Source organism: Tachyglossus aculeatus, chromosome 4 (genome assembly GCF_015852505.1).
Source record: "Tachyglossus aculeatus isolate mTacAcu1 chromosome 4, mTacAcu1.pri, whole genome shotgun sequence".
Taxonomy (NCBI): domain Eukaryota; kingdom Metazoa; phylum Chordata; class Mammalia; order Monotremata; family Tachyglossidae; genus Tachyglossus; species Tachyglossus aculeatus.
In genome coordinates this window covers 46,476,875-46,500,285 of record NC_052069.1, presented here as the reverse complement: position 1 = coordinate 46,500,285, position 23,411 = coordinate 46,476,875, and the positions used below count along the sequence as shown (strand labels likewise).

The 23,411-nt window shown below is 43.8% G+C and overlaps 1 protein-coding gene across 3 annotated transcripts in view; it reads right to left on the bottom strand.

The window, feature by feature from the left end:
• The window catches only part of RPAP2 (RNA polymerase II associated protein 2), a 173,518-nt gene that overhangs the window by 71,837 nt on the left and 78,270 nt on the right, over positions 1-23,411 (bottom strand). For 2 of the 3 annotated variants that reach the window (XM_038745114.1, XM_038745115.1), the window contains exon 10: positions 11,963-12,043. The exons of the other annotated variant lie outside the window; for it this stretch is intronic. In XM_038745114.1, the coding sequence (XP_038601042.1) occupies positions 11,963-12,043 (81 nt within the window). The remainder of the gene's footprint in view (positions 1-11,962; positions 12,044-23,411) is intronic. 3 annotated transcript variants of the gene reach the window in all.

The following is a 23,411-nucleotide window of genomic DNA, read 5'->3' as shown; positions in this document are numbered from 1 at the left end:
AAGACTCCTTTTTTTAATGGTATTTTTTTTAAGCGCTTACTATGTGTCAAGCACTGTTCTAGACAAGGGGGTGGTTACAAGTTAATCAAGTTGGACAGAGAGACCCTGTCCCGCATAGGGCTCAAAGTCTAAGTAGGAGGGAAAACAGGTACTGAATCCCCATTTTGCAGTTGAGGAAATTGGGGCACAGAGCAGTGAAGTGACTTGCCCAAGGTCCCACAGCAGGTAAGTGGTGGAGCTGGGATTAGAATCCAGCCCCTCTGGCTCCCTAATCTGTACTTTATCCGCTAGGCCAAGCTGCTTCCCTATAACCATTAGACTGTAATAATAATAATAATGGTATTTATTAGGCACTTACTATGTGCAAAGCACTGCTGTAAGCGCTGGGGAGGATACAAGGTGATCAGGTTGTCCCACATGGGGCTCACCATCTTCATCCCCATTTTACAGATGAGGGAACTGAGGCCCAGAGAAGTGAAGTGATTTGCCCAAGGTCCCACAGCAGGTAAGTGGTGGAGCTGGGATTAGAATCCAGCCCCTCTGGCTCCTTAATCTGTGCTTTATCCACTAGGCCGAGCTACTTCCCTATAACCATTAGACTGTAATAATAATAATAATGGTATTAGGTGCTTACTATGTGCAAAGCACTGTTCTAAGCGCTGGGGAGGATACAAGGTGATCAGGTTGTCCCATATGGGGCTCACAGTCGTCATCCCCATTTTACAGAGGAGGGAACTGAGGCCCAGAGAAGTGAAGTGACTTGCCCAAGGTCCCACAGCAGGTAAGTGGTGGAGCTGGGATTAGAATCCAGCCCCTCTGGCTCCCTAATCTGTACTTTATTCACTAGGCCAAGCTGCTTCCCTATAACCATTAGACTGTAATAATTATAATAATAATGGTATTTATTAGGCGCTTACTATGTGCAAAGCACTGCTGTAAGCACTGGGGAGGATACAAGGTGATCAGGTTGTCCCACATGGGGCTCACAGTCGTCATCCCCATTTTACAGAGGAGGGAACTGAGGCCCAGAGAAGTGAAGTGACTTGCCCAAGGTCCCACAGCAGGTAAGTGGTGGAGCTGGGATTGGAATCCAGCCCCTCTGGCTCCCTAATCTGTGCTTTATCCACTAGGCCAAGCTGCTTCCCTATAACCATTAGACTGTAATAATAATAATAATGATAACGGTATTTATTAGGCACTATGTGCAAAGCACTGCTCTAAGCACTGGGGAGGATACAAGGTGATCAGGTTGTCCCACATGGGGCTCACCGTCTTCATCCCCATTTTACAGAGGAGGGAACTGAGGCCCAGAGAATAATAATAATAATAATGATGGCATTTATTAAGCGCTTACTATGTGCAAAGCACTGTTCTAAGTGCTGGGAGGGATACAAGGTAAATAAATACTCTAAATAAATAGAGTAATAAATATGTACAAACATATATACATATATACAGCAAAGTGGTGGAGCCAGGATTAGAATCCAGGCCCTTTTTTTTCAATGGCATTTATTAAGCACTTACTACGTGCAAAGTACTGTTCTAAGCACCGGGGAGGTTGCAGGGTGATCAGGTTGTCCCAAGGGGGGCTCGCAGTCTTAATCCCCATTTTACAGATGAGGCAACCGAGGCCCAGAGAAGTTAAGTGACTTGCCCAAAGTCACACAGCTGACAATTGGCGGAGCTGGGATTTGAACCCATGACCTCTGACTCCAAAGCCCGGGCTCTTTCCACTGAGCCACACTGCTTCTACTCTGCCTCCCCGCTAGACTGTGAGCTCCTTGAAAGCAGGGATCGTGTCTACCGACTGTATTGTAATAATAACAATAATAATGATGGCATTTATTAAGCGCTATGTGTAAAGCGGTGAAGTGACTAGCCCAAGGTCACACAGCTGACAACTGGCGGAGCTGGGATTTGAACCCATGACCTCTGAATCCCAAGCCCGGGCTCTTTCCATTGAGCCACGCTGCTTCTCTTCTCAAGGGAAGGAACTACGGCTTTTTACTTTGATTAGATACATCCAGGTGCCTACTTTCCCCCTCTCCGGGTTACACCTGGAGAGTTCCCAGTCCTCTACCAGTCTCGATTACGGGAGGGAGATATATATATATATATATATATATATATATATATATATATATATATATATATATATATATATCTGTATATATGTTTGTACATATTTATTACTCAATTTATTTATTTATTTTACTCGTACATATCTATTCTCTTTATTTTATTTTGTTAGTATGTTTGGTTTTGTTCTCCGTCTCCCCCTTCTAGACTGTGAGCCCACTGTTGGGTAGGGACCGTCTCTCTATGTTGCCAACTTGTACTTCCCAAGCGCTTAGTACAGTGCTCTGCACACAGTAAGCGCTCAATAAATACGATTGATTGATTGATTGATTGAGGGAGAGTCAAGCAGAGGCCTGTCCATTCCATCCCTAGCTTGGCCAGTGGCTAGCGAGTGGCAGGCGATCGGCTACGAGTCAAAACTCACTTGGGCCGGGCAGCGGCGGCCTGGGAGAGAATCGAGGGCGAAGACTCAAGTTTCTAGACTGTGAGCCCGCTGTTGGGTCGGGGCCGTCTCTATATGTTGCCAACTTGGACTTCCCAAGCGCTTAGTAGAGTGCTCTGCACACAGTAAGTGCTCAATAAATACGATCAATTGATTAGTACAGTGCTCTGCACACAGTAAGTGCTCAATAAATACGATTGATTGATGGATTACAAGGTGATTAGGTTGTCCCACGGGGGGCTCACAGTCTTAAGCCCCATTTTCCAGATGAGGCAACTGAGGCCCAGAGAAGTGAAGTGATTTGCCCAAAGTCACACATTTGACGAGTGGATTAGACTGTGAGCCCACTGTTGGGTGGGGACTGTCTCTATATGTTGCCAATTTGTACTTCCCAAGCGCTTAGTACAGTGCTCTTTCCATTGAGCCACGCTGCTTCTCTTCTCAAGGGAAGGAACTACGGCTTTTTACTTTGATTAGATACACCCAGGTGCTTACTTTCCCCTCTCCGGGTTACACCTGGAGAGTTCCCAGTCCTCTACCGGTCTCGATTACGGGAGGGAGACATATATATATATATACCTGTATATATATTTGTACATATTTATTACTCTATTTATTTATTTTACTTGTACATATCAATTCTATTTATTTTATTTTGTTAGTATGTTTGGTTTTGTTCTCCATCTCCCCCTTCTAGACTGTGCGCCCACTGTTGGGTAGGGACTGTCTCTATATGCTGCCAACTTGTACTTCCCAAGCGCTTAGTACAGTGCTCTGCGCACAGTAAGCGCTCAATAAATACGATTGATGATGACCTCTGACTCCAAAGCCCGGGCTCTTTCCACTGAGCCGCGCTGCTTCTCCGTTGCCGACCTGTACTTCCCAAGCGTTTGGTCCAGTGCTCTGCACGCGGTAAGCGCTCAATAAATACGATTGAATGAATGAATGAATGAAGTGGCAGAGGCAGGATTAGAACCCAGGATTAGAACCCCGGCTCTATCCACTAGGCCACGCTGCTTCTTTAGACACGATCCTTGCTCTCAAGGCGCCTACAATCTATCAGTCAGTCAATCCACTGTACTTATTGTTGAGTATTTTCTGGCTGTGTGTACTAGGCACTTGGGAGAGAACAATATAACACACTCCCTGCCCACAACGAGCATACAGTTTAGCGGGGGAGACAGACATCAACACCAACAAATCAACTGCGGATACGTGCATATGTTGTGTGGGGCTGAGGGCGGGGTGAATAAAGGGTCAGGACAAGCGCTTAGTACAGTGGTCCGCGCACAGCGAGCGCTCAATAAATACGACTGAATGAAGGGGGCAAATCCACCTGAAAGGGAGATGCAGGAGGAAGTGAGAGCGGAGGAAAGGAGAGCCTACATCTAATCAGTCTAATCAACATCATCAATGGCATTTATTCAGTGCCTACTGTGTGCAGAACAATCATTCATTCAATCGTATTTATTGAGCGCTTACTGTGTGCAGAGCACTGGACTAAGCGCTTGAGAAGTACAAGTTGGCAACAGATGGAGACGGTCCCTACACAACAACGGGCTCACTGTACTAAACACTTGGGAGAGCCCACTGTTGGGTAGGGACTGTCTCTATATGTTGCCAATTTGTACTTCCCAAGCGCTTAGTACAGTGCTCTGCACACAGTAAGCGCTCAATAAATACGATTGATTGATTGATTGAGAGTACAATACAAGAGAGCTGGTAAGCACATTCCCTTCTAATCCCCACTCCGCCAGTTGTCAGCTGTGTGACTTTGGGCAAGTCACTTCACTTCTCTGGGCCTCGGTTCCCTCATCTGGAAAATGGGGATTCAGACTGTGAGCCCCACGTGGGACAACCTTGATGACCTTGTATCCCCCCAGCGCACAGAACAGTGCTTCGCACATAGTAAGCGCTTAACAAAAACCAACATTATTATTATTATTATTCCCTGCCCACAAGGAGCTCACGGTTTAATGGGGTGAGTCCTTTTCTAAAACTCCTTTTCCGCTGCACTATCAATCAATCAATCAATCGTATTTATTGAGCACTTACTGTGTGCAGAGCACTATACTAAGCGCTTGGGAAGTACAAGTTGGCAACATATAGAGACAGTCCCTACCCAACAGTGGGCTCACAGTCTAAAAGGGGAGACAGAGAACAAAACCAAACATACTAACAAAATAAAATAGGTAGAATAGATATGTACAAGTAAAATAGAGTAATAAATATGTAATAAATATGAAATCAAAGGGTTGATACAGAGCTGTCTTTTGGGCTGAAGACCTAAGGCACAGACTCCTAAAAGGGTGCAAATCCAACTGTAAGAGAGATGCTGAAGGAAGTGAGAGTGGAGGAAAGGAGAGCCTACACTAATCATCATCATCCATGGCATTTATTGAGTGCCTACTGTGGGCAAAACACTGTGCTAAGCACTTGGGAGAGTACACTACTACAGAGCTGGTAAGCACATTCAATCAATCAATCGCATTTATTGAGCGTTACTGTGTGCAGAGCACTGTACTAAGTGCTTGGGAAGTACAAGTTGGCAACATATAGGACAGTCCCTACCCAACAGTGGGCTCACAGTCTAGGAGGGGGAGACAGAGAACAAAACATATTAACAAAATAAAATAAATAGAATAGATATGTACAAATAAGAGTAATACATAAAGTAATAAAGAAATAAATGGAGTAATAAATAGAGTAATACCAGAACCACTACCAGAACGACTGCAGATGGAGTGGGGGCTCCATGGCATCACTATGGGTCAAAGACGACTCGACGGCGGAAGACAAGACTGGGCTGGTGGGAACAGAAGGGAATCCTGGCACTTTTCCAGACCCTGGGAAGAGTTTCAGAAGAAGCCCTAGCCATCCTGCACTGACAGGAATGGGATGAGCAGAGTTGCTGGGTTTTTTTTTTTTGGTATTTGTGAAGTGCTTACTATGTACCATGGGTCGTGGTCATGGGTTCAAATACCGGCTCTACTCGCTTGTCAATCAATCAATCCATCAATTGTATTTATGGAGCGCTTACTGTGTGCAGAGCGCTGTACTAAGCGCTTGGGAAGTCCAAGTTGGCAACATCTAGAGACGGTCCCTACCCAACAGTGGGCTCACAGTCTAGATGGGGGAGACAGACAACAAAACATATTAACAAAATAAAATACATAGAATAGATATGTACAAGTAAAATAGAGTAATACATAGAGTAATAAAGAAATAAATGGAGTAATAAATAAATAAATAGAGTAATACCAGAACCAGAAGCACTACCAGAACGATTGCAGATGGAGGGGGGGCTCCATGGGGTCACTATGGGTCAAAGACAACTCGACGGCAGAAGACAAGACTGGGCTGGTGGGAACAGAAGGGAATCCTGGCACTGTTTCCTGACCCTGGGAAGAGATTCAGAAGAAGCCCTAGCCATCCTGCACTGACAGGAATGGGATGAGCAGAGTTGCTGGGGTTTTTTTTGGTATTTGTGAAGTGCTTACCATGCACCATGGGTCGTGGTCATGGGTTCAAATACCGGCTCTACTCGCTTGTCAATCAATCAATCCATCAATCGTATTTATGGAGCGCTTACTGTGTGCAGAGCGCTGTACTAAGCGCTTGGGAAGTCCAAGTTGGCAACATCTAGAGACGGTCCCTACCCAACAGTGGGCTCACAGTCTAGATGGGGGAGACAGACAACAAAACATATTAACAAAATAAAATAAATAATAGAATAGATATGTACAAGTAAAATAGAGTAATAAATAAATAGAGTAATAAATAAATAGATAGAGTAATACCAGAACCAGAACCACTACCAGAACGATTGCAGATGGAAGGGGGGCTCCATGGCGTCACTATGGGTCAAAGACGACTCGGCGGCGTAAGGCAAGACTGGGCTGGTGGGAACAGAAGAGAATCCTGGCACTTTTCCTGACTCTGGGAAGAGATTCAGAAGAAGCCCTAGCCATCCTGCACTGACAGGAATGGGATGAGCAGAGTTGCTTTTTTTTTTTTTTGGTATTTGTGAAGTGCTTATTATATACCATGGGTCATGGTCATGGGTTCAAATCCCGGCTCTACTCGCTTGTCAGCTGTGTGACTTTGGGCAAGCCACTTCACTTCTCTGGGCCTCAGTTACCTCATCTGTAAATTGGGGATTAAGACTGTGAGCCCCACATGGGACAACCCGATCACCTTGTATCTTCCCCAGCGCTTAGAACAGTGCCTTGCATGTAGTACGCGCTTAACAAATACCAAAATTATTCTTCTTATTATTACCAGGCACTGTACTAAATCCTGACCTCTCTCCTGCTCTGCAGTCTCGCGTTTCCTCCCCCCTTCTCTATTCGGATGCCCCCCCCCAACACCTTAAATCTACCATGTCCAAAACAGAACGCCTCAATGCCTAGAGAAGCAGCGTGGCTCAGTGGAAAGAGAACGGGCTTTGGAGTCAGAGGTCATGGGTTCAAATCCCGGCTCCACCACGTGTCAGCTGTGTGACTTTGGGCAAGTCACTTAACTTCTCTGGGCCTCAGTTACCTCATCTGTAAAATGGGGATGAAGACTGTGAGCCCCACGTGGGACAACCTGATCACCTTGTAACCTCCCCAGCGCTTAGAACAGTGCTTTGCACATAGTAAGCGCTTAATAAATGCCATTATTATGATAATTTCCCACCCAAACCCTGTCCATCCCCAGACTTTCCCATCGCTGTAGATAACAACTGTATTACAAGCCTTTTAACCTAGGCGTGATCCTTGACTCACCCCTCTCATTCAACCTGCGTAATCAATCGGTCACCAAATCCCGTCCGTTCTACCTTCGGCACATCTCTAGAATCTGCCCCTGCCTCTCTATCTAAACTATTACCACACTTGTACATATTTATTCTATTTATTTTATTTTGTTAATACGTTTTGTTTTGTTCTCTTGTCTCCCCCTTCTAGACTGTGAGCCCGCTGTTGGGTAGGGACCATTTCTATGTGTTGCCAACTTGGACTTAGCCCTTAGTACAGTGCTCTGCACACAGTAAGCGCTCAATAAATACGAGTGAATGAATGAATGAATGAATGAACCGGTCCAAGTACTTGTCATTTCCCGCCTTGACTACTGCATCGGCCTTCTCGCTGACCTCCCCGCCTCCTGTCTCTTCGGGCCAGACTTCACTCTGCTGTCTAGATCGTTTTTCCCCCAAAATTGTTTTGTGCGTGTCTCCCCGCTCCACACAAACCTCCAACAGCTGCCCATCCAGCCGCCCAGACAGAGTCCTTACCGCCGGTTTTAAAGCACTCGATCGGCTCTCCCCTTCCTACTGTACATCCCAGTCCCGCACACTTTTCATCATCATCATCATCAATCGCATTTATTGAGCGCTTACTGTGTGCAGAGCACTGTACTAAGCGCTTGGGAAGTACAAGTTGGTAACATATAGAGACGGTCCCTACCCAGCAGTGGGCTCACAGTCTAAAAGGGGGAGACAGAGAACAAAACCAAACATACTAACAAAATAAAATAAATAGAATAGATATGTACAAGTAAAATAGAGTAATAAATATGTACAAACATATATACATATATACAGGTGCTGTGGACACTTTTCTAACACCAACTTAATCATTATAATTACGGCATTCGTTAAGTGCTTATTTACTGTTCTAAGTACTGGGGTAGATCAGGTTGGACACAGTCCCTGCCCCACGTGGTCTGTAAAATCCCCATTTTACAGACGAGGTAACGGAGGCCCAGAGAAGCGAAGTCACTTGCCTAAGATCACAAAGCGGACGAGTGGGAGAGGCAGGATTAGAACCCGGGTCCTTCTGACTTTGGCTGGGCCCGCGCTATATCCGCTAAGCCCCACTGCTTCATTCTCGGCTGCCTCGCCATCCTCCCCTTGCTCACGTCCTCCCTCCTGCTTCGCATGTGAGGGATCACCGCTCTCTCTGATAGTCAAAGCCCTACTTCATTCATTTATTCACTCAAATCATAAATCATATGTCCCCATAAATTTCCCCATCCTACTGGCCCTCTCTTCTGTGAGGTTGGAGAGTGCAGTTGTGCACATTAACAACTTGTTAAACTTAATGTCCTTCAGCACACGGGCTCCCCATGATCCCGACCAGCGGGACGGAGGGGCCCCAGGCGAGACACCTTTCAGAAACGGAGCACAAAGGAACCGTAATTAGTAGACTAAGATAATTAGGCTGAAGAAACCCAATTTAACGGTCAACAAGTATAGTATAAAAGGGCTGGGGGGGAAAACACCCATCGCTGCTGCTCGCTGTTCTCCGAAAGGACAACCCGGGGAGGAGAGACCGTCTTCTCGGTACATCATCATCGTCAATCGTATTTCTTGAGCGCTTACTGTGTGCAGAGCACTGTACTAAGCGCTTGGGAAGTACAAGTTGGCAACATATAGAGACAGTCCCTGCCCAACAGTGGGCTTACAGTCTAAAAGTACGTACTTGGCTGCTCTCTGTCTTCTAAAGAGAAACCGGGGACGGACCGGGCCCGAGGGATCTCTTGGCCAGGGGGACGCCCACGCCAGTCCAGCCCGTTAAAAAACTGGACGTCAAAAGGGACCGATCATCCCACGATAGGAAATTCGCGATGTCCCTGGGTTGGAAGGCTTAAATAGCGTCAGAGATCTCAGCACCCCTGGATTGAAGTTTTTTTCTGAAGCTATTGTAGGGTTGGAGGGGAAACTATCATGGATGGAAGATGGGCTCAAAGGAAAGAAAAGAGAGGAGTGAACAGCCATTTCAGGGTGAAGTGTGGATAGGGGATCCGCTCGGAGAACTATGCTAGAATCCTGTTATGTTTTAAGTGATCTGAATGAGCAGTGAAATCCCTTTAGTCTTCAAAATGCACTGCTGAAGGGGAAAGACTGGTAGGAGATCTCATCTTTTCAGCACTTAGTACAGTGCTCGGCGCTTAGAACAGTGCTTTGCACATAGTAACCGCTTGATAAATGCCATCATTATTATTTTATTATTTATCCAAGGCCCTACTGAGAGCTCACCTCCTCCAAGAGGCCTTCCCAAACTGAGCCCCTTCCTTCCTCTCTTCCTCATCCTCCTCTCCATCCCCCCCATCTTACCTCCTTCCCTTCCCCACAGTACCTGTATATATGTTTGTACATATTTATTACTCTATTTATTTATTTTACTTGTACCTATCTATTCTATTTGTTTTATTTTGTTAGTATGTTTGGTTTTGTTGTCCGTCTCCCCCTTCTAGACTGTTAGCCCACTATTGGGTAGGGACTGTTTCTATATGCTGCCAACTTGTACTTCCCAAGTGCTTAGTACAGTGCTCTGCACACAGTAAGCGCTCAATAAATACGATTGATTGATTGATTGAAGACATAACGGAAGCAGAGTCTGTTGCATTTCGATGTTTTTCTTTATGTCACCCGCAATGTTGCGCTTGATGTTTTTTTCTGTACGTTGCTTTCTTTCTGTGATACTGAATATCGTGGTTTATTCCATTGGTGAAGCTGAGTCACGAATCCCCTGTCCCTAATTGACTCTACTGGGACATAACAGTCGTTTATCTATATAGGTCTGTACCCACTAAGCGTTTCGATACTCACTCCGCCCCCAGCCCCACAGTATACTTTTTTATCATTTAATGGTATTCTTAAGCGCTTACTACCTTCCGGGCACTGTACTAAGCTCTGGGGAGATACAAGCAAATCAGGTTGGACACAGCCTATGTCCCACATGGGACTTTAATCCCCATATTTTGGATGAGGTAACTGAGGCACAGAGAAGTTAAACTGGACCAGAGTTGTCAGGCAGCAATCAATCAATCGTATTTATTGAGTGCTTACTGTGTGCAGAGCACTGTACTAAGCACTTGGGAAGTACAAGTTGGCAACATACAGAGACGGTCCCTACCCAACAGTGGGCTCACAGTCTAGAAGGGGGAGGCAGAGAACAAAACCAAACATATTAACAAAATAAAATAGAACAGATACGTACAAGTAAAATAATAATAATAATAATAATAATGGCATTTATTAAGCGCTTACTATGTGCAAAGCACTGTTCTAAGCGCTGGGAGGGATACAAGGTAAATAAATACTCTAAATACATAGAGTAATAAATATGTACAAACATATGTACATATATACAGCAAAGTGGTGGAGCCGGGATTAGAATCCAGGTCCTTTTTTTTTTTAATGGCATTTATTAAGCGCTTACTATATGCAAAGCACTGCTCTAAGCACCGGGGAGGTTACATGGTGATCAGGTTGTCCCAAGGGGGGCTCACAGTCTTAATCCCCATTTTACAGATGAGGCAACTGAGGCCCAGAGAAGTGAAGTGACTTGCCCAATGTCACACAGCTGACAATTGGCAGAGCCGGGATTTGAACCCATGACCTCTGACTCCAAAGCCCGGGCTCTTTCCACTGAACCACGCTGCTTCTACTCTGCCTCCCTGCTAGACTGTGAGCTCCCTGAAAGCAGGGATCGTGTCTACCAATTGTATTGTAATAATAATAATAATGGCATTTATTAAGGGCTTACTATGTGCAAAGCACTGTTCTAAGAGCTGGGGAGGTTACAAGGTGATCAGGTTGTCCCACGGGGGGCTCGCAGTCTTAATCCCCATTTTCCAGATGAGGGAACTGAGGCCCAGAGAAGTGAAGTGACTTACCCAACGTCACACAACTGACAACTGGCGGAGCTGGGATTTGAACCCATGACCTCTGACTCCAAAGCCCGGGCTCTTTCCACGCTGCAAGAGCTGAGAACAGGGCTCTGCACATAGCGAGCGCTCAATAAAAATCACTGGTCAATGGGCCAAAATGAATAGTCCATCCGTCTCCACGTGCTATCAATTTTTGAGCACGGCAGAAGATAAGTTTAATAAAAAGAAAGAGGCGAGGTACTCAAGGGGGGAAAACCCCTGAAGTTCAAAGGCAGGAGACGTGGGTTCTAGTTTCTCTGAGCCTGATTAACCGTGTGATACCAAACAAGTCACGATTTTCTACATGCTTCAAGTTTCCAGATCGGTTTAATGGAGATATACCCTCTACCTGCCAGGATGTTGTGAGGGAAAATGAAATAAAAGTGCTCTGAAACTTTTGGCAGTAATGCGCTTCACGAATCCACCGTACGTCAAAATGAGTCACCGCCTGTAAAAATTATTTTCGTCCTCCTCCCTCCCCACAACCTAATTTCTTTGTGTATGTTGTTTCGTCTTTCGGCGCACGCCTGGCCAACAAGATTAGCCTCTTTCCTCTGTGATGCAGAGAAAAATGTAGGCCACCTTTTCTGAAAGTCTAAAAGCCCCTACATTCCCGTAGAAAAAGGCACCTAAAATTGACCTTAGACTCTGCAAAGTTTAGGAACTTATAGAACTTAAATGTCTTTGCACCTCTATTTGATGGCAGTAAAATCAAGGACTCTCTTGAGCGTATCTGGTACTCACCTGAAAGTTCGTACGAGACTCTTCAGTTCGGTGTAAACATCGCCTAATGTAATTTGAAGGGGGCCCAAAATTCCTGGCAATCTGGAAACGAGTAACAGCAAAATTGATTTATTTTAAATTTGAAAAATGGAAGCCACCTTTTCTTTATGATTTCTACCCAAATAACATATGATTTATCAGTCAATCCATCAACCATATTTATTGTGTGCTTACTGTGGGCAGAGCACTTTACTAAGCGCTTGGGAGAGTACAACATAGAGAAGCAGCGTGGCACAGTGGAAAGAGCCCGGGCTTTGGAGTCAGAGGTCCTGGGTTCAAATCCCGGCTCCACCAACTGTCAGCTGTGTAACTTTGGGCAAGTCACTTCACATCTCTGTGCCTCAGTTCCCTCATCTGTAAAATGGGGATGAAGACTGTGAGCCCCATGTGGGACAACCTGATCATCTTGTATCCCCCCAGCACTTAGAACAGTGCTTTGCACATAGTAAGCGCTTAACAAATACCACCATTATTATTATTACCATAATTATATAACAGAGTTATGGTAGACATGTTCCTTGCCTACAATGAACTTACAGTCTAGACGGGGAGATGGAGATATAAATAAATGAATTATAGATCTGTATGTAAGTGCTGTGGGGCTGAGGGAGGGGTGAATAAGGGGAGGAAATCATTCATTCATTCATTTAATCGTATTTATTGAGTGCTTACTTTGTGCAGAGCCCTGTACTAAGCGCTTGGGAAGTACAAGTTGGCAACATATAGAGACGGTCCCTACCCAACAGTGGGCTCACAGTCTAGAAGTGGGAGACAGACAACAAAACAAAACATATTAACAAAATAAAATAAATAGAATAAATATGTACAAATAAAATAGAGTAATAAATATGTACAAACACATACATATATACAGGTGACGACGCAGCGCGATGCAGAAGAGAGTGGGAGATGAGGAAACCGGACCACCTTGTGACCTCCTTGTAACCTCCTCAGCGCTTAGAACAGTGCTTTGCACACAGTAAAGCGCTTAATACATGCCATTATTATTATTATTATTATTATTATTATTAAAGGGGGGGCTTAGTCAGTCTTTCATTCATTCATTCAATTGTATTTATTGAGCGCTTACTGTGTGCAGAGCACTGTACTAAGCGCTTGGGAAGTCCAAGTTGGCAACATCTAGAGACGGTCCCTACCCAACAGTGGGCTCACAGTATAGAAGGGGGAGACAGGCAACAAAACAAAACATATTAACAAAATAAAATAAATAGAATAAATATGTACAAATAAAATAGAGTAATAAATACGCACAAACATATATACATGTGACGACGCAGGGCGACGCAGAAGAGAGTGGGAGATGAGGAAACCGGACCACCTTGTAACCTCCTTGTAACCACCTTGTAACCTCCCCAGCGCTTAGAACAGTGCTTTGCACATAGCAAGCGCTTAATAAATGCCATTATTATTATTATTATTATTATTATTATTGTTATTATTAAAGGTGGGGCTTAGTCAGTCCTTCATTCATTCATTCAATCGTATTTATTTAGCGCTTACTGTGTGCACAGCACTGTACTAAGTGCTTGGGAAGTACAAGTCGGCAACATCTAGAGACGGTCCCTACCCAACAACCGGCTCACAGGCTAGAAGGGGGAGACAGAGAACAAAACAAAACATAGTAACAAAATAAAATAAGTAGAATAAATATGTGCAAATAAAATAGAGTAATAAATATGTACAAACATATATATATATATATATATATATACAGGTGACGACGCAGGGCGATGCAGAAGAGAGTCGGAGATGAGGAAACCGGACCACCTTGTAACCTCCTTGTAACCACCTTGTAACCTCCTTGTAACCACCTTGTAACCACCTAGTAACCTCCCCAGCGCTTAGAACAGTGCTTTGCACATAGTAAGAGCTTAATAAATGCTATTATTATTATTATTATTATTAAAGGGGGGGCTGAGTCAGTTTTTCATTCATTCATTCAATCGTATTTATTGAGCGCTTACTGTGTGCAGAGCACTGTACTAATTGCTTGGGAAGTACAAGTTGGCAACATGTAGAGACGGTCCCTACCCAACAACAGGCTCACAGGCTAGAAGGGGGAGACAGACAACAAAACATGTGGACGGGTGTCAAGTCATCAGAATAAACAGAAGTAAAGCTAGATGCACAGTATTAACAAAATAAATAGAATAGCAAATAGGTACAAGTAAAATAAATAGACGAATTAATTTGTACAAAAGCGGGTTGGACAGGGATGTGCCTCCAATAAGGCTTTGAAGGTGGGGAAATTGTCTGTCAGATAGGACAATTTGCCAATTTGCCAATTTGTACTTCCCAAGCGCTTAGTACAGTGCTCTGCACATAGTAAGCGCTCAATAAATACGATTGATGATGATGATAGGAAGCGGGAGGGCGTTCCAAGCCAGAGGCAGGACGGGGGCGGGACGTTGGCCGCGAGATAGCCGAGATCCACGTCCAGTGAGTAGGTTGGCTGGGCTGCATAGGCAGGAGGGGGCAAGGAGATCAAGTGCTTTAAAGTCAGTCAATCAATAATAATAATAATAATAATAATAATAATAATAATAATAATAATAATAATAATGGCATTTGTTAAGCGCTTACTATGTGCAAGGCACTGTTCTAAGCGCTGGATCAATCTATCAATCAATCGTATATTTTCAATAATACTGAATATCTTCAATACTGAAATACCCTACAGTTCTTACCTGCGCACACCGTAAATGGCTTCCAATTAACTGGGAGCGTGGTTACTTGGTATGCGGTAACTCCCTGAAACTCAGTTTTTGGTTTCATGTAACTGAAGGGAACAATAACGAAATGAATTCATTCATTCATTCATTCAATCGTTTTTATTGAGCGCTCACTGTGTGCAGAGCACTGGACTGAGCGCTTGGGAAGTCCAAGTTGGCAACATCTAGAGGCGGTCCCTACCCAACAGCGGGCTCACAGTCTAGAAGGGGGAGTCAGACAGCAAAACAAAACAAAACATATTAACAAAATAAAATAAATAGAATAAATATGTACAGTTAAAATAAATAAATAGAGTAATAAATACATACAAACATATATACAGTGCCAGGCACCATACTAAGAGAAGCAGCACGGCTCAGTGGAAAGAGCCTGGGCTTTGGAGTCAGAGGTCATAATAATAATAATAATGATAGCATTTATTATGCGCTTACTATGTGCATAGCACTGTTCTAAGCGCTGGGGAGGTTAACAAGTTGATCAGGTTGTCCCACGGGGGGCTCACAGTCTTCATCCCCATTTTACAGATGAGGTAACCGAGGCCCAGAGAAGTGAAGTGACTTGCCCAAAGTCACACAGCTGATAAGTGGTGGAGCTGGGATTTGAACCCATGACCTCTGACTCCAAAGCCCGGGCTCTTTCCACTGAGCCATGCTGCTTCTCCATGGGTTCTAATCGTGGCTCTGCCACTTGTCAGCTGTGTGACTTTGAGCAAGTCACTTCACTTCTCTAAGCCTCAGTGACCTCTTCTGTAAAATGGGGATGAAGACTGTGAGCCCCCCACCTGATCACCTTGTAGCCTCCCCAGCACTTAGAACAGTGCTTTGCACATAGTAAGCACTTAATAAATGTAAATGTCACCATTATTATTATTATTATTATTATCACTAAGCCCTGGGGTAGATACAAGTTTATCAGGTTGGACACAGTCCCTGTCCCACATAAGTCTCACGGTCTCAATCCCCATTTCACAGATGAGAGAACTGAGGCACAGAGCAGTGAAGCAACTTTCCCAAGGTCACAGAGCAGACAAGTGGCGGAGCCAGAATGAGAACCTGGGTCCTCCTGATTTCCAGGATTCTGCTCCTTCATGGAGTCACTAGGCCATTATTTTTTTTTTTAAATGGTATTTGCTGAGTGCTTACTATGTGCCAGGCACTATACTATGCACCGGGTACGTACAGTTTAATCAGACTAATAATAATAATAATAATAATGGCATTTATTAAGCGCTTACTATGTGCAAAGCACTGATCTAAACGCTGGGACAGTCCATGTCCCACATTCATTCACTCAATCATTTATTGAGCGCTTACTGTGTGCAGAGCACTGTACTAAGCGCTTGGGAAGTACAAGTCGGCAACATGTAGAGACGGTCCCTACCCAACAACGGGCTCACAGTCAAGAAGGGGGAGACAGACGACAAAACAAAACATGTGGACAGGTGTCAAGTCGTCAGAATAAATAGAAGTAAAGCTAGATGCATATCATTAACAAAATAAATAGAACAGTAAATATGTACAAGTTAAATAAATAGAGTAATAAATTTGTACAAAATCGGGTTGGACACGGTCCCTGTCCCACGTGGGGCTCACAGTCTCAATCCCCATTTTACAGATGAAGTAACCGAGGCCCAGAGAAGTGAAGTGACTTGCCCAAGGTCACACAGCAGACAAGTGGCAGAACCGGGATTAGAATCCATGACCTTCTAACTCCCAGATCCGTGCTCTATCCACTCCACCATGCTGCTCACAGTGAGCCTGCATCAGTCCACGGTGAAAAATCCAGTTATCTCTGGAACTGCTCAAGGAGAGTAATAATAATACTACTAATAATAGCATTTATTAAGCGCTTACTATGCGCAAAGCCCTGTTCTAAGCGCTGGGGAGGTTACAACGTGATCAGGTTGTCCCACGGGGGGCTCACAGTCAATCCCCAAACATGCTGTTTACAGTCTTAACCCCATTTTACAGATGAGGTCACTGAGTGTCATCAGAGAGGTGCAGTGACTTGCCTAGGGTCACACTGCAGACAAGTAGTGGAGCTGGGATTACAACCCAAATCCTTTGACTTCTGGGCCCAGGCTGTATCCACCGGGACACGGTAAAGCAGTTGTGGCTCGGTGGAAAGAGCCCAGGCCTTGGAGTCAGAGGTCATGGGTTCAAATCCCGGCTCCCCCAACTGTCAGCTGGGTGACTTTGGGCAAGTCACTTCACTTCTCTGGGCCTCAGTTCCCTCATCTGGAAAATGGGGATTAAAACTGCGAGCCCCTGGTGGGACAACCTGATCAGCTTGTATCCCCCCCCAGCACTTAGAACAGTGCTTTGCACATAGTAAGCGCTTAACAAATGCCACCATTATTACTATTCTCTGTGCCTGTTACCTCATTTGTAAAATGGGGATGAAGACTGTGAGCCCCACGTGGGACAACCTGATCATCTTGTAACCTCCCCAGCGCTTAGAACAGTGCTTCGCACACAGTAAGCGCTTAACAAATACCAACATTATCAGCGCTTAGAACAGTGCTTTGCACATAGTAAGCACTTAATAAATGCCATTATTATTTTTTATGATGGCATTTGTTAAACACTTACTATGTGCAAAGCCCTGTTCTAAGCGCTGGGGAGATTACAAGGTGATCAGGTTGTCCCACAGGGGGCTCGCAGTCTTCATTCCCATTTTCCAGATGAGGGAACTGAGGCCCAGAGAAGTGAAGTGACTCGCCCAAAGTCACACAGCTGACAACTGGCAGAGCCGGGATTCGAACCCATGACCTCTGACTCCAAAGCCCGGGCTCTTCCCACTGAGCCACGCTGCTTCTCTATTATTATTATTAGTATTGTGACAAGTGGGGATGCGAGGTCAAACTGGGGTGGGGAAAAAGGGGTGAAGGGAAGCCCTGAGTCAGGCCCCGAAGATATTACCATAGTTCTAGATAATAATAATAATAATAATAATGATAGCATTTATTAAGCGCTTACTATGTGCAAAGCACTGTTCTAAGCGCTGGGGAGGCTACAAGGTGATCAGGTTGGCCCACGGGGGGCTCACAGTCTTCACCCCCATTTTACAGATGAGGTAACTTAGGCCCAGAGAAGTGAAGTGACTTGCCCGAAGTCACACAGCTGGCAATTGGCAGAGCCGGGATTTGAACCCATGACCTCTGACGCCAAACCCCGGGCTCTTTCCACTGAGCCACGTAGATCGATTTGCCAAAGAGGCCTCCCTGTTTCCTGCTCCCTACCTGTTATTTCTTCCTTGCCATTCTAGCTGGCTGCTTTCTGAGATTCAGATCTTAGAGCTACAGCAGCTTGAGTTTTCAGCTCTAGCCCCTACCTCAACTACGTCCAAGTAATAATAATAATTATGGTGTTACTATGCACTGTACTAAGCGCTGGGGTAGATACAAGTTAATCAGTTTGGACCCAGTCCCTGTGCCACATGGGGTTCACACTCTTAATCCCCATTTAATAGATGAGATAACCGGGGCCCAGAGACATGAAGAGACTTGCCCAAGATCACTCAGATGACATGAGGCGGAGCCGGGATTGGAACCCAGGTCTTTCATAATAATGATGGCATTTATTAAGCTCTCACTATGTGCCAAGCCCTGTTCTAAGCGCTGGGGAGGATACAAGGTGATCAGGTTGTCCCACGTGGGGCTCGCAGTCTTAATCCCCATTGTACAGATGAGGGAACTGAGGCCCAGAGAAGTGAAGTGACTTGCCCAAAGTCACACAGTTGACAAGTGGCGGAGCTGGGATTCGAACCCATGACCTTTGACTCCCAAGCCCGGGCTCTTTGCACTGAGCCATGCTGCTCCTATATTGATGGCATTTATTAAGCGCTTACTATGTGCAATGCACTGTTCTAAGCGCTGGGGTAGATACAAGGTGATCAGGTTGTCCCACGGGGGGCTCACAGTCTTCATCCCCATTTTCCAGATGAGGTAACCAAGGCCCAGAGAAGTGAGGTGACTTGCCCAAAGTCACACCGCTGACAATTGGCGGAGTGGGGATTTGAACCCCTGACCTCTGACTCCAAAGCCCGGGCTCTTCCCACTGAGCCACGCTGCTTCTTTGGACTCCCCAGCTCATGCTCTACCCACTAAGCCACACTGCTTCTCTAAACCTGAAAGAACCCACCTCTCCCTACATTCAAAGCACACCGAGCAGAAATCCACTAGCCGGCTCTAGCAATTACGAATTTCTTTCTACTCATCATCATCATCATCAATCGTATTTATTGAGCGCTTACTGTGTGCAGAGCACTGTACTAAGCGCTTGGGAAGTACAAGTCGGCAACATATAGAGACGGTCCCTACCCAACAGCGGGCTCACAGTCTAAAAGGGGGAGACAGAGAACAAAACCAAATAAAATAAATAGAATAGATATGTACAAGTAAAATAAATCATCATCATCATCATCAATCGTATTTATTGAGTGCTTACTGTGTGCAGAGCACTGTACTAAGCGCTTGGGAAGTACAAGGCGGCAACATATAGAGACGGTCCCTACCCAACAGTGGGCTCACAGTCTAGAAGGGGGAGACAGAGAACAAAACCAAACCTACTAACAAAATAAAATAGAATAGATATGTACAAGTAAAATAAATAAATAAATAAATCGAGTAACAAATATGTACAAACATATATACATATAAACAGGTGCTATGGAGAAGGGAAGGAGGTAAGATGGGGGGGATGGAGAGGGGATGAGGGGGAGAGTATATATATATATATATCTGACTATATACCTGAGTATATATATCTCAGTATATATCCTCTTGTATATATCTTTACTCAACTGCCCTCAATCCTTTTGACTTCAGTGCTTTTATATCTGTCTCCCCCAATATATATCTCAGTATATATCCTCTTGTACTCCAACTTGTACGTCCCAAGCGCTTAGTACAGTGCTCTGCACACAGTAAGCGCTCAATAAATACGACTGATTGATCCCCTTGTATATATCTTTACTCCACTGCCCACAATCCTTTTGACTTCAGGTGTTTTTATATCTGTGTCTCCCCCATCATCATCATCAATCGCATTTATTGAGCGCTTACTTTGTGCAGAGCACTGTACTAAGCGCTTGGGAAGTACAAATTGGCAACATATAGAGACAGTCCCTACCCAACAGTGGGCTCACAGTCTAAAAGGGGGAGACAGAAAACAAAACCAAACATACTAACAAAATAAAATAAATAGAATAGATACGTACAAATAAAATAAATAAATAAATAGAGTAATAAATATGTACAAACATATATACATATATACAGGTGCTGTGGGGAAGGGAAGGAGGTAAGATGGGGGGGATGGAGAGGGGGATGAGGGGAAGAGGAAGGAAGGGGCTCAGTCTGGAAAACTCCCTGCGGGTAAGGAAAGCGTGTCTCTTCTTTATTCAGATTTTCCGGGCACTGAGAACCAGATGGAGAGTCCATAAATACTAAGACCACCAAGAACCTCTCCTCCTGCAGCCGGGACTCACCAAATCGTAACCAGCGAGGAAAGTCCTGCGTGCCGGGAAGGGAGAAAGGTACAAATCATCAATCATATTTATTGAGCGCTTACTATGTGCAGAGCACTGTAATGTCACCAGCGAGAAAGTCCTGCATGCCAGGAAAGGAGAAAGGCAAGAATGCACAGAGCAGGAGAGCTAAGCTCAGGTCCAGAAGTGGGATCTTCATTTTATTCACAATAATAACAATAATGATGGCATTTATTAAGCACTTACTACGTGCAAAGCACTGTTCCAAGCGCTGGGGAGGTTACAAGGTAATCAGGCTGTATATATACATACCTGCATTTATGTTTGTACATATTTATTACTCTATTTATTTATTTTACTTGTATGTATTTATTCTATTTATTTTATTTTGTTAATATGTTTGGTTTTGTTGTCTGTCTCCCCCTTTCAGACTGTGAGCCCGCTGTTGGGTAGGGACCGTCTCTATATGTTGCCAACTTGGACTTCCCAAGCGCTTAGTACAGTGCTCTGCACACAGTAAGCGCTCAATAAATACGATTGATTGACTGTATATATGTTTGTACATATTTATTACTCTACTTATTTTACTTGTACGTATTTATTCTACTTATTTTATTTTGTTAATATGTTTGGTTTTGTTGTCTGTCTCCCCCTTCCAGACTGTGAGCCCGCTGTTGGGTAGGGACTGTATGTATACAGGTACCATTATGTACACATATCTTTATGTTGCCAACTTGTACTTCCCAAGCGCTTAGTACAGTGCTCTGAACACAGTAAGCGCTCAATAAATACGACTGATTGATTGATTGACTGTCTATATGTTTGTACATATTTATTACTCTATTTTACTTGTACGTATTTATTCTATTTATTTTATTTTGTTAATATGTTTTGTTTTGTTGTCTGTCTCCCCCTTCTAGACTGTGAGCCTGCTGTTGGGTAGGGACCGTCTCGATATGTTGCCCACTTGGACTTCCCAAGTGCTTAGTACAGTGCTCTGCACACAGTAAGCGCTCAATAAATACAATTGATTGATTGATTGACTGTATATATGCTTGTACATATTTATTACTCTATTTTACTTGTACGTATTTATTCTATTTATTTTATTTTGTTAATATGTTTGGTTTTGTTGTCTGTCTCCCCCTTCCAGACTGTGAGCCCGCTGTTGGGTAGGGTCTGTATGTATACAGGTACCATTATGTACACATATCTTTATGTTGCCAACTTGTCCTTCCCAAGCACTTAGTACAGTGCTCTGCACACAGTAAGCGTTCCATACGATTGATTGATTGACTGCATATATGTTTGTACATATTTATTACTCTATTTATTTTACTTGTACTTATTTATTCTATTTATTTTCTTTTGTTAATATGTTTGGTTTTGTTGTCTGTCTCCCCCTTCCAGACTGTGAGCCCGCTGTTGGGTAGGGACTGTATGTATACAGGTACCATTATGTACACATAGCATTATGTTGCCAACTTGTACTTCCCAAGCGCTTAGTACAGTGCTCTGCACACAGTAAGCGCTCAATAAATACGATTGATTGATTGATTGACTGTATATATGTTTGTACATATTTATTACTCTATTTTACTTGTACGTATTTATTCTATTTATTTTATTTTGTTAATATGTTTGGTTTTGTTGTCTGTCTCCCCCTTCTAGACTGCGAGCCCGCTGTTGGGTAGGGACTGGCTCTATATGTTGCCGACTTGTAAGTACAGTGCTGTGCACACAGTAAGCGCTCAATAAATGTGAATGAATGAATGAGTATATATGTATAAGGACCTGTATATATACCTGTAAATATGTTTGTACATATTTATTATTCTATTTATTTATTTATTTTACTTGTACATATCTATTCTATTTATTTTACTTTGTTAATATGTTTTGTTTTGTTGCCTGTCTAGACTGTGAGCCCACTGTTGTGTAGGGACTGGCTCTATATGTTGCCGACTTGTACTTCCCAAGTGCTTAAGTACAGTGCTCTGCACACAGTAAGCGCTCAATAAATGCGATTGAATGAATGAGTATATATGTATAAGGACCTGTATACATGTATATATACCTGTATATATGTTTGTACATATTTATTACTCCATTTATTTTACTTGTACATATTTATTCTATTTATTTTATTTTGTTAAGATGTTTTGTTTTCTGTCTCCCCCTTCTAGACTGTGAGCCCACTGTTGGGTAGGGACCGTCTCTATATGTTGCCAACTTGGACTTCCCAAGCGCTTAAGTACAGTGCTCTGCACACAGTAAGCGCTCAATAAATGCGACTGAATGAATGAATGAGTATATATGTATAAGGACCTGTATATATATATATATACCTGTAAATATGTTTGCACATATTTATTATTTATTTATTTATTTTGCTTGTACATATCTATTCTATTTATTTTATTTTGTTAGTATGTTTGGTTTTGTTGTCTGTCTCCCCCTTCTAGACTGTGAGTCCGCTGTTGGGTACGGACTGTCTCTATATGTTGCCATCTTGTACTTCCCAAGAGCTTAGTACAGTGCTCTGCACACAGTAAGCGCTCAATAAATACGATTGATGATAATAATAATAATGGACTGAATGAATGAATGAATGAATGTGTCTGGAAATTGACATAATAAGACCTACTTACTGTGCATAGATTAATGAGATAATTAGTCGGTGATATTTTTCGATCAGTGATATTCCCTGGGCATTTAACAGTGTGCAGAGCAGTCAATCATACTATTGAGCGCTTACTATGTGCACAGCACTAAGCACTTGGGAGAGTATATGATGACAGGGTTGGTGGACATGGTCCCTGCCCACAGCAGCTTTTTTTTATGGTATTCATTCATTCATTCAATCGTATTTATTATTATTATTAACAATAATAATAACAATGGCATTTGTTAAGTGCTTACTATGTGCAAAGCACTGTTCTAAGCGCTGGGGAGGATACAAGGTGATCAGGTTGTCCCACTTGGGGCTCACAGTCTTAATCCCCATTTTACAGATGAGGGAACTGAGGCCCAGAGAAGTGAAGTGACTTGCCCAAAGTCGCCCAGCTGACAAGTGGCAGAGGCGGGATTTGAACCCATGACCTCTGACTCCAAAGCCCGGGCTCTTTCCACTGAGCCACACTGCTTGAGCGCTTACTGTGTGCAG